The sequence below is a fragment of the Tupaia chinensis genome, unplaced genomic scaffold (assembly GCF_000334495.1).
Source record: "Tupaia chinensis unplaced genomic scaffold, TupChi_1.0 Scaffold000465_1, whole genome shotgun sequence".
NCBI lineage: Eukaryota > Metazoa > Chordata > Mammalia > Scandentia > Tupaiidae > Tupaia > Tupaia belangeri.
In genome coordinates, this window is record NW_006159974.1 from 2289268 (window position 1) to 2304863 (window position 15596).

At 51.8% G+C, this 15596-nt stretch overlaps 1 protein-coding gene across 2 annotated transcripts in view; it reads left to right on the plus strand.

Annotated features, from left to right (window-relative positions):
* The first annotated feature begins 6 nt into the window (after positions 1-6).
* Positions 7-15596, plus strand: part of EPHB4 (EPH receptor B4) — a 22557-nt gene continuing 6967 nt past the window's right edge. The window contains exons 1-12 of one of the 2 annotated variants that reach the window (XM_014590601.2): positions 7-481; positions 3093-3163; positions 3322-3642; positions 4393-4789; positions 7089-7244; positions 7437-7769; positions 8368-8492; positions 8901-9066; positions 13460-13562; positions 13763-13827; positions 13948-14061; positions 14153-14400. In XM_014590601.2, the coding sequence (XP_014446087.1) occupies positions 430-481; positions 3093-3163; positions 3322-3642; positions 4393-4789; positions 7089-7244; positions 7437-7769; positions 8368-8492; positions 8901-9066; positions 13460-13562; positions 13763-13827; positions 13948-14061; positions 14153-14400 (2151 nt within the window). In that variant the 5' untranslated portion in view covers positions 7-429. The remainder of the gene's footprint in view (positions 482-3092; positions 3164-3321; positions 3643-4392; positions 4790-7088; positions 7245-7436; positions 7770-8367; positions 8493-8900; positions 9067-13459; positions 13563-13762; positions 13828-13947; positions 14062-14152; positions 14401-15596) is intronic. The other variant, XM_006155683.2, reaches the window with a different exon arrangement.

Consider the following 15596-nt stretch of genomic DNA (forward strand, 5'->3'; position numbering starts at 1 on the left):
CCCGCTCGGTCCCCGCGCAAGCTCCCACCCTTCTAGCCCTCGCGGAGCGCCCTCGGCCCCAAGGCGCGAGCAGCTCCACTCCAGGGAGGTGCGGAGACCGCGAGCGGCCAGCCCACCCTCCGCAAGCCGGAGAGGGACCCCGAGGCCCCGGAGAGACCCAGACTCCAGCCACGTCTCGCTCTGAGCCCGCCCGGCGCGGCTACTGCCAGGACGCCCCCCGACTGGCCGCACGCGCGCTCGGCGGAGACTTGGGGCCACACCTGGGCGCCGCCGCCCAGTGTCTGGCGTACCCGCATGGGTCCGAGCTGAGTGCCCCGACCGAGAGTCCTGCGCGGGCAGTCGGCCTCCAACCGCCCAGGGGGGAGTCAGACCTGGGGGGGCTAGGGCCCCCCAAACTCGGATCGGATCCTACCAGAGTGAGGCGGCGCCATGGAGCTCCGGGCGCTGCTTTGCTGGGCTTCGCTTGCCGCCGCTTTAGAAGGTGAGTTTACGTGAGGGCAGAGTGGAGGGTGCTGGCCTCTCTCAACCCCTATCCTGGCACCCCAGCCCCAAACGCTCCCGACCAGTAGTGCTAGAACGGGAGGGGGGCGGGGAGGAGACGGCCCGGCGGGGAGTGGAGTTTTCTTTTGTTCGGGAAGGAGATGGAGTCGGGCTCCGACCCGGGACATTCTTCTATCCCAGCCCCCCAAACTCTTACTCCTGATTCCAGACACCTTTGGCAGCCTTTCCTGTCGTCCCTATCCCCATCTTGGAAACTTTCCCCGAAGTTTCTGTCGCACTTCCCACCTCTGACCGAACATGAAGAAACGTCTCTGCAGGAACAACTGCAGACAAGGCAGAACTTGGTGCTAGGCCGTGAACACGACCCCCGCCGCCCCTTCCTTGCTTCCACACCTCCGCCTACAACTCCTCACTCCTCTGTCAGGATGGCCACCTGCATTCACACTCCAAAACCCCAGATCACTTTCCCAGCCCCTGCCCTTGCTGCAGACCCCTTCCCATTCCCCCAGGCAACACCCTATTCCTTTAAGTGCCTACTAGACCCCAACCCTGCCTGAGGTCCCTGCTTTTCTCCAGTTCTTAGGAGCCTGCAGAAACTGACCTCCACAGCCATCAGGTAGCCGGGACTCGGCCTACCTGCCACCTCCTAGTCTTCCCAGATTGCCGTTTCCTCTGCATGCCCCTCTAAAGGTTTCTGCATCTCTCCCTTCCTTGTCCCCTAGCGGGGTAGCCAAGAGCCCTGTAAACCCTCCTCCTACATCCCTAATCTCCTTTCAATGCGCTGCCTCTCATCCTGCCCATTTTTCACTGCCTGGAATCAAAGGCGTCTCTGGGGAGTGGGCCATGGGGGGCTGGAGAAGAGGAGGAATGAAAGGCAGTTGGAAAACCCCTCTCCCCCAGGATGGGCAGTACCGGTATCGCTGTGGGCTGAGGATCAAAGGCTGGGTGTGGAGAGGTTTGCCCTACTCAGAAAAAAAAAGAGAAGGGGGAAAGAACTGTGGTGAGGGAAGAGGAAGGCCCAAGGGGTAGAAGCAGCACCAGGCAGAATGTGGTGAGAGGGAAAGAACAGGAGGAAGTGCCTTTTCTAATGCTTATTGCCCCAGCCTTCCTAAGCTTTGGGCCTGCGCTTTACAAATAAATGTTACCTCGCCAGTCCAACAGTTCTTGGGCGGGAGGGATTACTGCTCCCATCTTACAGATGAGGAGACTGAGGCTTAGAAACCTTATTTATCCAAGGTTATGTGCCCCAAGGGAGGTGGAAGGTGGGAGACACAATGGAAAGCGAGTGACAGACAGAAATGGAGGTGGACTGACGGTCAAAGTGAGCTGGAGGCAGGTGGTCAGGGACGGGATGAGAGAAAGTGAGCCTGCCTTCCCTGAGCGCTGAGGACAGCCTGAAGCAGAGACAGTGTGTAAATTGGAGACAGGAAAACACTATCCAGGCTGGAACAATGGAGGGTGGAGACGGCAGCCTCTAACCACCCCCTTCCCAGAACCCGGGCATCCTGTCCCCAGCGTGCTGTGCTGTCTCCTGCCACCCATGGGGGCCCTGGGCCTCACCTTGGGCTGGCCAGGTTCCCACCTGACCCCTGCCCCGGGGACATCACTTGCTCCCAGGGAGAAGGCTACCTCACCCACGCTGCCTTCCCCTCTCTCCTGTAGCTCCCGCAGGGAAGGGAGAGTGGTTCCTGGTCCCAGGTGTGTAGCTGGCCCCCTCTGGAGGCCTCTTCTGCACAATTCTCAGGACCTGGCCTGCGCCCCCCTCATTGCTCTGGCCTCCTAGGGGATTCCCCTACCCACTCTGCATCCTCCCCTGCCAGGGGCTGTGTAGTTTCTCCTAACACTCCCTTCCATTGGGCCCTCCCCTCTCCTCCCCCTATGATGGCAGAGCCCAAGCTGAACCAGGTGTGTTCACCCCCTCCCCCATACACACATACACACCCCTAAAATCTCCTCCCCTTTTCCTTCCCGTAACCAAATCCAGATGTGAGGCCTCTGCAGGGGCCAGGGCGGGAACCCAAGCGTCCTGGCCTCCAGCACTTCCTCCTCTGAAGGGAAGGAGTTACCGGAGGGGGTCAGAGTTGTGCCTTGGGCACAGAGCACCTCCTGAAAGGAGGGCCAGATAGCAGTGTTGGGTCTGAAAGGGAGGTGGGACTGGGAAGAGATTAGAATTCGGGGTCCAGCTGACTTTGGGACTTTGGGGAAGGGAATGCAAGGCTAGACTGAGACAGGCCTAGAGGGTGGGGTGTTCCCCTATCAGCAGCCCTTCCTGGATAGGTTTCCCATTTTAACCCTTTCTGGGCCGTTGACTCTTCCCTTCTGCATTCTGACCCCTTTCCTCTTCCAAGACATGGCCATTCAGGGAGGCCTAGCTCTGAGCGTCCTGAAGGGCAGCCTAGTGCCTGCCAGTCATTGAGGGTAGGGCTGACACTCAGAAAACGCAGTGGATGCTGAGGCCTGGGCTTGCCCCCACCCTCATGCCCCCTGACTCCTCCTCTAACTTGGAACTAAGAGGGTCTACCTGCATCAGTTCCCAGGGCTCTTGATGGTCCCCTCACCCCTAAGCACTAAGTTTGTCTCGTCTGTCTTAGAGACCCTACTGAACACAAAATTGGAAACTGCCGATCTGAAATGGGTGACCTTCCCTCAGGTGGAAGGGCAGGTAAGAGCTGGACCCAAGAGCTGGGGCTCCAGAGGGAAACTGGGGGAGGAGGAGGATGCTTGTGCTAACTGCCACCTCTACCCGTAGATCCCAGCCCCCTGAGCAGGTGCCCTCTAAGCCCTTGCTCTCATAGTCCCCTCCCCCCGCCCTCTCCCTAGTGGGCCACCGAGCTGACCCCCTTCTCTGCACAGTGGGAGGAGCTGAGCGGCCTAGACGAGGAGCAGCACAGCGTGCGCACATACGAGGTGTGTGACATGCAGCGGGCCCCGGGCCTGGCACACTGGCTACGTACAGGCTGGGTTCCGCGGCGTGGTGCAGTCCACGTGTATGCCACGCTGCGCTTCACCATGCTCGAGTGCCTGTCCCTGCCACAGGCTGGGCGCTCCTGCAAGGAGACCTTCACTGTCTTCTACTATGAGAGCGATGCGGACACTGCCACGGCCCTCACACCAGCCTGGATGGAGAACCCCTATATTAAGGTACCTGGGCACCTCAGACCCTGGCCCCAGCCATGGTTGGGACCCAGTGACCAGGCCTAGTATTTAGAGGACAGTATATGAGTTTCCAAGGCCTTTGGCAGAGGTGCTAGGGCCTGGGGACAGAAGGCTTACATCCAAGAATAGAGAAGGTGGTCTTTTGGGTGGAGCTACAAAGCACAAGTAGGCTGCCTGGCCCTGCACCCAGGGAGGGCCAGGCTGCAAGGTGTCAACTTGGCCACTCTATACTGTGCTCTGGTCATGCTGTACTTGTCCCATTCTCTGATAGTGCCTGGCCCTTTTATAGCCTTGTGCCTTGACGTTGGTGGGGCCTCTTCCACCCAACCCCTACTTGTCTTCCAAGTGCCGGCTCTAATGTGTTGCTGTGTGCCTTGGCCCTCTCCCCGCCTGGCCTCTGCTGCTCTGTTCATGTGCCTGTCACAGCTCTGTGATTCATTCACTTCAGCCTCCTTGGCTCTGAGGTTGGGGCCTGGCGTGGCATAGATGTTGATAAATGTTTGTAGGATGCGCGAATGGATGGGGAGGGGTGCAGGATGGAGGTTGGACATGTTAGAGGAGCTCAGCAAAGATTAATGGACAGTGTAAGAGCCTTTAGGAAGGTGCTTTAGGGAAGATGGAGAGAAGGCTCTAGAACAGGAACCGAGGTCAGGGAGAGGGTGAGCTAGGAAGAGGACAGTCCCCAGGGTCCTCAGGAGTGGGCACAGCACCAGTGAGTCTTTACCACCCCGGCAGGTGGACACGGTGGCTGCTGAGCATCTGACCCGGAAGCGCCCTGGGGCCGAGGCAACTGGGAAGGTGAATGTCAAGACACTGCGGCTGGGTCCACTGAGCAAGGCGGGCTTCTACCTGGCCTTCCAGGACCAGGGCGCCTGCATGGCCCTGCTGTCCCTGCGCCTCTTCTACAAAAAGTGCTCCCAGCTGACTAGGAACCTGACGCACTTCCCAGAGACTGTGCCTCGTGAGCTCGTGGTGCCCGTGGCAGGGAGCTGTGTGGCTGATGCCATCCCGGCCCCTGGCCTCACCCCCAGCCTCTACTGCCGGGAAGATGGCCAGTGGGCCCAGCAGCCGGTCACGGGCTGCAGCTGTGCTCCAGGGTTCGAGGCTGCAGAGGGGAACACCAAATGCCGAGGTGAGGGCTGGAGCCTCTCAGGAAGTTTGTGATCCTATACCTGTGCTTGGACCCACTTAGGCTTCCATTTGGAACATTCTTCATTGTCCTGGGTACTTAGTCACTGGAGGGCCTGTTTTCAGAGCTCCCAGAAGCATTCCGAACTCTTCTTCTCTTCCAGAGCCTTCCCCAACCCTTTCCAACTTTTCTTCTTTCTTTTTTTTTTTTTTTTTTTAATGATAGATCATGTATTGAACATGTGCAAACAGAGAGAAAAAGAGAGAGAAGCACCTTCCATGGGTCTGGTTCTTCCACAATCCCCCTCATCCAGTCCTCCAGCCCATCGGATCCTGGGCATTGGCACCCAGGCCCTGAAGGGCAGTTACCACATGGGATCTGGCTTTTTCACATTACCCCCCTTTTTTTCTTTTTTGACCAGTGAGACATGTGCTAGCCAGAGAGATGAAAGGAGAGAGAGGAAACACCCCTCCAATGTGGTGTGGTCATGCCACATTCCCTTTTCTCCTATCTCTCCATCCTGTGAGGATTTGGGGCATGCATGCACACATGCCCCGCATTTTTCTCAAACTGCTGGGGCTGGGCTTTGAGCTGTGGTCTTTTATCTGGCTCCCTTAACCACAAGGCCACGGAGCTACACTTTTTTAAAAATTTTATTTATGAGCATGTGAGAGCCAGAGAGAGAGACAGAAACATCTTTTACCAGGTCTGGTCATGCTGTAATACCCTGGTCATGCTATGATACCCTCCCCTCCAGCTTCTCAGGGACACCCACGCATGTGCATGTGGTGTGGTTCAGGTTGACCAGGCTGAGGATGACCCCATGATGAGCCATATGGCTTCCAGCACTGGAGTTTGGTGCCTTTTGATTGTACCTTAAAGGCTGGCCTGTTTGTGCAGAACTGTTTGTGGAGATGGGAGTGGTAGTGCTTGTCGGGGTCAGGACAAAGGTGACATGGTCTCCATTCTTGTTCATTGTGAATTTCTCCTCATTTACAATATCAGATCCTTGCCTAGTTTTTCCTCTAGAGTTGGCTCCTTAACCTGGGTTTTGTAGATAGATAGATAGATCTGTGAGCTTTAGTGGAAGAAGAAGATGACTTTTCATAAATCTTCACTCATTCCATATGGCATGTCGGCAATAGCCCAGTGGCCGTAGTGGCCCTGAGACTTGGGCACCATGCAAACCACGCAAGGTACAGTTTGAGTTCATCAGACCTCCAGGATTACAGGTGTGGAGGCCTGTGCTGTGTCTTGTTCATAAAGAAACGTGAATGTTGCTGCATCACAAACTTTTCTTATTTTGATCATTCCACTTTAGCTTACTGGGTTTTCTTCAGAGTCCTGCATAATTAGTGGTGTGCATTTAAAATCATTATTGTGAGCAGGGGTGTGTGGGCTTCACCAGACATTGCCAAGGTTAGGGTTAAAAAAAAAGTCGGACCCCTGCTCTGGAGGAAGGAGCGTGTCCTTTCTCATCTTAGAGGTGAGGTTTCTGAGAGCCCTCTTCCGTTCTCCTTCCTGAGCACGTTGCGCAGCCTTAAAAGCGGCTGGGTGTTTTTGGTGCAGTTTTGTTTTAATGCATTATTTTATTTAACTCTATTTATTTATTTATTTATTTTTATTTGACCAGAGAGGGACAGAGTAAGAAAAAGAGAGAGAGAGAGGGGAGTGGAGTGAGAAAGCCAGGACTTGAACCACTGTTGGCCAGGTAGGAGTCCAGTGCCCTTAACCACCATGCCACCTGCTGGCCCATGTTTTTTTGTTTTTTATTGTTTTTTGTTTGTTTGTTTGTTTTTGAGAGGTTTTTGCTGTAGGGCACATGCATTCTCCAGAAAGAGAGAGACTGAGAGACAGAAAGGGAGAAATCACCCTCCGGGGGAGATGGCCACGCCGCAATCCCTTCTCCTCCATTCTCCTCTCGGGATCTTGGGCATGCATGCACACGTGCCCAGCGTGAGTTTAAGCCACTGAGTCCAGGACTCGAACCGCAGTCGACTACATGGGAGTCCAGCGACATAGCCATTACACCAATTGCTAGTCCCTCTCCCCCCGCCCCGTTTTTGTTTTTTTAATAAGTTCTGTAATAGCTTTATAAAAAATTTAAAAATGTATTATTATTTATTTGCCAGAGGGCACATGCACTTATCAGAGACAGAGAGGGAAAGTGAGAAAGCAAGCCACCAGGTCTGGAACTTGAACCACAGGCAGCCACAGTAGCTTAACCAGCACAGCACCTGTTAACTCTGGTGCATGTTTTTGATAAACACTCTCTTTTTCTCTCTTTTTCACTCTCACTCAGCCTGTGCCCAGGGCACCTTTAAACCCCTGTCAGGGGAGGGGTCCTGCCAGCCCTGCCCGGCCAACAGCCACTCTAACACCATTGGATCACCTGTCTGCCAGTGCCGCATCGGGTACTTCCGGGCCCGCTCAGACCCCCGGGGTGCACCCTGCACAGGTAAGTGACCAGCAACCAGGTGCAGATCCCTGGGGTTGACCCCCACCTCTGCTCCTGTGTTCCCTGGGGTTCTTCCTCTTGACCCTAGCATGCTAGTCCCCAGCCTTTACCGTCTCCAGAGCAAGAGGCTGGTGTGGCTGCCTGGTCCTCCCCACCCAGCAGATGGCTCAGCCTCTGCCTGACCTCCTGCAGCCCCTCCTTCTGCTCCACGAAGCGTGGTTCACCGCCTGAATGGCTCCTCCCTACACCTGGAATGGAGCGCCCCACTTGAGTCGGGTGGCCGAGATGACCTCACCTACGCCCTCCGCTGCCGAGAGTGCCGCCCTGGGAGCTCCTGTACACCCTGTGGGGGAGACCTGACCTTCGACCCTGGCCCCCGGGACCTGGTGGAGCCCTGGGTAGCAATTCGAGGGCTGCGTCCTGACTTCACCTATACCTTCGAGGTCACTGCCTTGAATGGGGTGTCTTCCTTAGCCACGGGGCCTGTCCCGTTTGAGCTTGTTAATGTCACCACTGACCGAGAAGGTAAGACGGGGTTGGGGCAGCCTGTGATTGGCTAGGAGAGAGGTCAGCAAGGGGTATGGCTAGGCTGAGGCCCAGAAGGGAGGAGGCAAGGCTGGGGGATGGGATCTGTAGGAAGTATAGAGGGTCTAGTCTTTGAGGGGCAAGAGGGAGAAAGAGTGAAAGGCAGGTTGAAGAGTTAAGGATAGCATAGATTCTTGAGAGGGCTGGGGACAGAGAGTCAAAGGGGATCCTTCCTCTCCTCTCCTCTCCGCCCCCCACCCCTCCCCTCCCCTTCCTTCTACTTGAGAGAGAAAGAGACAGAGACAGGCACCCCTGACAGAGTCTCCACACCACGATCCATCCCTGGTCTCAGCCAGCCTACGTCATGGATACGTGTGTGCCCAGCAAACATAGGGACGTCCCAGGATGGGAACCCAGGACCTTCCCACGTGGCAGTGCCCCTTACCAGTTGCATCATCACTGTGTCAGCTGGCCTCCAGAAGGAATGCTTGAGACAGCCAGAGAACCAAGGCATATGTAGCCAGCAGAGGGAGAGTTGGAAAAGATGAGGGACAGACCTGCCCTGCAGGGGGCCCCCATGTGTCTTCATCTCTCACAGTGCCCCCTGCAGTGTCCGACATCCGGGTGACACGGTCATCACCCAGTAGCTTGAGCCTGGCATGGGCTGTCCCCCGGGCCCCCAGTGGAGCTGTGCTGGACTACGAGGTCAAGTACCACGAGAAGGTGAGAGCAGGGTCTGGCCCTGGTGGTGGGGGTGGGCAGTGGGTCATGCACCAGAGGCCGGAATGGCTATCTGAGTCACATAATTGGCCAGCATCGAGTTCCAGCTCTGCCATGTGGTAGCTGTGTGACCTTGGACCTGACCCTTGGCTTCTCTGAGCCTCAGCATCCTCATCGTACGATAGTTACGAGGACAGTACTGCCCACACAGAATTGCAGTAAAGATTAAATGATAAAGTTAATATAAAACACTTTGCAGATGTGAGCAAGCTCAAAGACCTTACCTACTACTATGCTATGCTGCGGGGCCAGGATGCTAGTGATGGGGCACAGGGTGTGGGGAGGAGGCAGGATGATGGGCAGAAGCAGGGAGTCCTGGCTTATGGCTAGTCCCTTTCTCCCTTTGGACAGGGTGCAGAGGGCCCCAGCAGCGTGCGGTTCCTCAAGACTTCGGAAAACCGGGCAGAGTTGCAGGGCCTGAAGCGAGGAGCCAGCTACCTGGTCCAGGTGCGAGCGCGCTCTGAGGCCGGGTATGGGCCCTTCGGCCAGGAACACCACAGCCAGACCCAACTGGACGGTGAGCTCAGGGAATAGTGTGTGGGCATAGTTACTACCCCCGAACAGGCAGAAACTTTGCTTCTGCCCCGCAAGGGATCCCCAGAGTCACAAATCCTTGTTCTCTTTCTTTCACCCACAAGGCAGGGCCCAGTGAGGAGAGTGTGAGAAGCAGAAACCAAAGTCAACAGCTGGGTATGAATTCCGACTTAGTGTTTTACCAGCTGTGTGACCTTCGGCAACTGGCAACGGCTTAACCCAAGAGCCCAGTTCCCTAATCTAATAAAGTGGAACTGTTAGGAAACCTCTCCTACAGGGCTTTGAGGATTAAGTGAGTTAACAAAGGTTAGTTTTAGGATGCTGGACTACTGATTTCCTTTGTTTTGCCCCTTAAAAATTAGTTATTTATTTACTTTATTTATTATTATTATTATTTGTTTTATTTGACCAGATTGAGAGAGAGAAAGCAAGCTACCAGGTCCAGGACTCGAACCGTGGCCAGCCATATGGGAGTCTAGCACCTTAACCACCATGCCACTTGCTGGCCTCAGGATGCTGGACTACTGATTTTCTAAACCCTGTAATTTTTATAACAGCTTCACTCACATTCAAGGGGACTTCTAAAGTTCATGGAAAAATGGAATTAAAGTATGAGTCTATTTCAGTACAAAAGATTTGGGGGGCTGGCATAGTGGTTAAGGGAACTGGATCCCACATAGTTGATTGTGCATTAGAATTCCAGGCTTGCAACCAGCAGATGGCATAATGGTTACGTTGCTGGACTCTCCCACGTAGTCGATCACGGTTTGAATATCGGACCCACTGGCTTAAAACTTGAGCCTGGCATGGACTCCAGAAGGAGTCCTAGAGGAGAATGGAAGAGAAGGGACTGGGACATGGCTGTCCCCCTTGGGGGGTGATTTATTGCTTTCTGTCTTTCTGGTGAGCGCATGTACCCTAGAGCAAAAATATCTCTCTTATAAAAAATAATAATAAGAAGAAGAAAGAATTCCAGACTTAGCAGTTTGATAAACATGCCAGGTTCATGTGCGTGTGTTCCCAAAATTTCTGCAGGATGGAAAAATGGAGAAAGGATTATGACATGACTGCACTCCACTAGGGATGCCTTCTCTCTCTCCTCTCTGTCTCTGTCTGGTAAACACATGTACCCTGTAGCAAAATTTATTTTTTATTTTATCTTTTAAAAGAACTGTCTATTCAATTATTTTTTAGTTTGATCAGAGAGAGAGAGAGATGGAAAGTGAGAAAGCAAATCTCCAGATCCAGACCGAAAACTGTGGTCGGCTATGTGGGAGTCCAGCACCTTAACCACCATGCCACCTACCAGTCCCCTGTGGCCAAGTTTAAAGATTTTTTTTTTTGGAGAGTTTTTTTTTGCTATAGGGCTCGTGCACTCGTCAGACAGATAGAGACATAGAGACAGAAAGTGAGAAATCACCCCCCAGGGGGGATGGTCACGCCGTAATCCCTTCTCCTCCATTCTCCTCTCGGGATCTTGGGCACGCACGCACACGTGCTTGGCGTGAGTTTCAAGCCACCGGGTACAGGACAAAAACCGCGGTCGACTACGTGAGAGTCCAGCGACATAGCCATTATGCTAACTGCTGGTTTCCAAGAATTTTTTAAATTAACTTTATTTATTTACTTATTTTAATTTGACCGGAGAGGGACAGAGCAAGAGAGAGAGAGAAACAAGGAAAGTGAGAAAGCAAACCACCAGGTCTAGGACTTGAATCATGGTCAGCCATGTAGGAGTCCCAGCCCCCCCACCCCCCCCCCCACTTGCTGGCCCCTGTGGCCAAATTAAAAAAAAAAAAAATTCAATTGACTATAGGGCACGTGCACTAATAATAAATAAAATAAAATAAATAATTTCTTTTTCAAAAATTAAGAAATGTTAAACAATTTCCTAACTGCAACCAAGCCTGACTTAAATTTTTTTTTTCTTTTTTGAAATCTATTTTTTTTTTTTTTTCATAATGTGCATTTTCCACAAACTTTGTTTTGCCAGAAGGTATATACACTTGTCGGAGGGAGAGAGAGACAGGGAAAGCACCCCAACCCCTCCCCCGTAATGGGGTCTGGTTATACCACAATCCCTTCTGTTTCTTCCTCCTTTGGGGATTTTGGTATGCACACACACACCCTGCGTGTTTCTCAAGCCATTGGGTCCAGGACTCAAATCACGAAGTTGGCTATATAGGATCCAGCTGCCTTAATCACCATGCCAGGGCCAGCAAGTGGTGTGGTGGTTAAGGCACTGGACTACCACGTGTCCAACTATGGTTCGAGTCCCGGTCCTATGGCTTGTGTTCTCACCTTCCCTCTCTCTTTCTCTCTCTGTCTGTCTCTCTCTGGTGGGTGTATGTGTCTTATAACAAATTTAAATATAATAATAGTATTGATAAAATTACATAAATTTTTAAATTTCATTTTTTACATAAATAATTCTTTTAAAATTTTTAACTTTATTTGCTTATTTTTTAAAGAATTTATTTAACTTTATTTATTTATTTTTAATCTGATCAGAGAGGGACAGAGTGAGAGAGAGAGAGGGGAAAAGTAAGAAAGGAAACTGCCAAGTCTGGTACTCAAACCCCACTCGACCATGTGCGAGTCCACAGCCCTTAATCACCATGCCACCTGCCAGCGCCAACATACATAATTCTTTTCTTTTTCTTTTGGAGAGGTTTTTGCTATAGGGCACATATGCTCTCTAGAAAGACAGAGAGAGACAGACAGAATGCAAGAAATCACCCCCCAAGGGGTATGGCCACTCCACAATCCCTTCTCCTCCATTCTCCTCTCGGGATCTTGGGGACACATGCACACACCCAGCGTGAGGTCAAGCCTTCGGGGTCTGGGACTTGAACCACAGTCAGCTACATGGAAGTCCAGCGACATAGCCATTACGCCATCTGCTGGTCCCACCAACATAAATAATTATTAAAAAAAAATCATCAACCCACAGGCTGTCCCCCATGAATGCTTTATTTTATTTCTTCCTTTTTTTTTAAACACAATTATTTGTTTATTTAATTCCATTTGTTATTATTATTTTTTAATTTGACCAGAGAGAGAGAAAAGAAAGAGGAGAAAGCAAGCCACCAGGTCCAGTACTTGAACCACATTTGGTCATCCAGCACCTTTAGCCATCATGCCCCCTGCCGGTCTTCCCCCCCTCCCCGTGTATGTTTTTTTGTTGTTGTTTGTTTGTTTTTTAAAAATATTTTATTGTTTTATTTTATTATTATTATTCATTTTTATTGTATGTTTTAAAAATCCCCTTGTATAATTCTGTAAATTCATCCATTCAATGGCTTTTCATATGTTCACACAGTTGTGCAGCCATACCACAGTTAATTTTAGCACATTTTTTAGAACCCCCAAAAGAGGTTGCCATGCCGCAATCCCTTCTCCATTCTCCTCTCGGGATCTTGGGCACGCACACATACGCACCCGGCATGAGATTAAGTCACCGGGTCCGGGACTTGAACCACGGGCAACTATATGGGAGTCCAGCGACATAGCCATTACGCTAACTGCTGATCCCCCCTTTAACTCCCCTTAATCCTCCCATTGCCTTCCAGCCTCTGGCGCAGTAATTACTCGCTATCCTTATAGATTTACTATTCTGAATATTTTATAAATATGGCATCATACTGGGGCCAGTAGGTGGTATAGTGGTAAAGGCACTGGACTCCCACGTGGCCAACTGAGGTTTGAATCCCAAACCTGGCAGCTTGAAACTCATGCCAGGCACATGTGCATGTGTGCCCAAAATCCTGAGAAGAGAATGAAGGAGAAGGGATTACAGTTTGGCCATCCTCCCTGGGGGTTGATTTCTTTCTCTGTTACTTCAACAAGTGCAAAAATCTCTCTTAAGGAAAAATGACAGCATAATGTGGTCCTTGTGACTGGCTTCTTTCATTTACCGTATGTTTTCACAGTTTGTCCATGTTGTAGTATGTATTAGGACTTTAGAACTTCATTCCTTTTGGTGGCTGAATATAGCACATTCTGTTTATTCCTTCATCTGCTGATGGACGTTGAGATTGTGTCCACTTTGGGCTATAAACCTTTTTATTTTTTGCCTTTGGAACCTTTCATTCAAGTGAGACCTTTTTCATGGACACCAGTATTTACAATAGAACAAAATTGGAGCTGCTCTGGCAGTAACGAGGCTGAGGAACTTCCTCATTTGCCCTGAGGGATTTCAGAGGTGCCCACAGCCCTCCCCAGTCCTACCTCATCTGTATCCTCTCCCTGCTGGCCACACCACTCCTCACACCATGCTGGGGCCTGTTCTGGGGCGACGACAGCTCACGGCTTGAGGCTGCAGTTGGGGCCTGTAGGGGCCCAGCATTCCTGATCAGCAGTCTTTCCTCTTGCAGAGAGTGAGAGCTGGCGGGAGCAGCTGGCCCTGGTCGCAGGCACAGCAGTCGTGGGTGTGGTACTGGTCCTGGTGGTCATCATCATTGCTGTTCTCTGCCTCAGGTAAGGGTTCTGGGTACCTAGAGGTCCCTGGAAACCATGGTGTGGACAGCCATCTGCTGGTGTGCTCCCGGGTCGGCCTTTCTAGGCACCCTACTAGCCTGTCTTCTCTGATCCTCACTCCTTTCTTCCTTAAATTCCTCGATAGGGGCCTAGAGTGGTGTGACTCAGTTTACCTTTTGCTTCTTTCTCATTGGCTACAGGAAGCAGAGCAACGTGAGAGAAGCAGAGTACTCAGACAAACACGGACAGTATCTCATCGGGCACGGTGGGTAGGCCTTTCTTGACAGAAATAGGGACTGCCAACAAGATCTATGGGCCAAGAACTGGGGCATCTGAATCCCGCAAAGGTACCTCTTGACTCACAGAGTCCTGCCTGATTCCTCAGGTACTAAGGTCTACATTGACCCCTTCACTTACGAAGACCCTAATGAGGCTGTGAGAGAATTTGCAAAAGAGATTGATGTTTCCTACGTCAAGATTGAAGAGGTGATTGGTGCAGGTAGGAAGAAGGATGCTGGCGGGGGAGGGAGGGAAGGCAGGAACCCACGGCTGGGCAGGAGGCAAGATGACTCTTGGTGTCCTTGCCAAAGGTGAGTTTGGCGAGGTGTGCCGAGGGCGGCTCAAAGCTCCTGGGAAGAAAGAGAGCTGCGTTGCCATCAAGACCCTGAAGGGCGGCTACACTGAGCGGCAGCGGCGTGAGTTCCTGAGTGAGGCCTCCATCATGGGCCAGTTCGAGCACCCCAACATCATCCGCCTGGAGGGGGTGGTCACCAACAGCGTGCCCGTCATGATCCTCACGGAGTTCATGGAGAATGGTGCTCTGGATTCCTTCCTGCGGGTGAGCTACTCCTGCCCCCAAGTCTCTTGCCCTACTCCATGCCCGCTGCCTGCTGACCAGAGCAGCCAAGAAGCAGAGGCCAGGTGGGCCCAGAACCCAGGACAGACACAGCCCCTCTCCTCGGGCTGTGCACTGGTCCTCTGTCCTTTGTGTCCCCTTTGGGACAGGTTGAGTTCCTGAGCCTCGCCTTCCCTTTGGCTTCTCTGTGGGGCCGGCTGCCCAGTACCGCTGCCTGTCATGCGCCATGTCATTCCTCTTTTTCACAAATACAAAAGGGACATCAGTAAGTTCAAGGGAAAAATGGAAGTACACATTTATTCAGATGTCCCAAAATTTGAAATTTGTGCACGTTTTTTTCTTTCTTATTAAATTTTGCCGTAGGATACATGTTCACCTCAGAGAGACAGGGAGGGAAAGTGAAAACAGAAAAAGCACCTCTGGTAATGCCACAATCCAATCCCTTCTCCTCCATCTCTCTCCCTCCTTTTGGGATTTTGGACACACATGTCTGGTATGTTTTCGAGCCACCAGGTCCAGGACTCAACATACAGGCAGCCGTGTGGGATCCATTTGGTTTAACCACCAATGCCACTGGCTAACCCAGTTTTTCCATAATATGCATTTCTTTTCTTTTCTTTTTGTTTATTTTAGGGATTTATTTAACTTTATTTGTTTATTTATTTTTAATTTGACCAGAGGAAGAGAGAGAGAGAGAGAGTGAGAAAGCAAGCTGTCAGGTCCAGGACTTGAACCACAGTCAGCCATGTGGGAGTCCATTGCCCTTAACCACCATGCCACCTGCTGGCCCCTAGAAAAACTTTTTAAAGCCTCTAGAATGGAATGATCATTGGCCATGTGGGAGTTCAACATCTTTACTGCACCACCTTCTGGCCCCAATTTTGTTTGTTTGTTTGTTTGTTTTTTAAAGAAAGAAAGAGGCCAGTACAAGATGGTGTAATGGTTACACTGCTAGACTGCCATGTAGTCAAGCACAGTTCAAGTCCTGCACCCATCATGCCCAGTACATGGACGTGTGTGCCCAAAATCCCAAGAAGAGAGGAGGAGAAGGGATTGTGGCATGGCCATCCCTATTGGGGGGTGATTTCTTTTTGTTATAGGGTGCATGCACTTGCCAGAGAGACAGAAAGCGAGAAATCACCCCCCCGGGGGGATGGCCACACCACAATCCCTTCTCC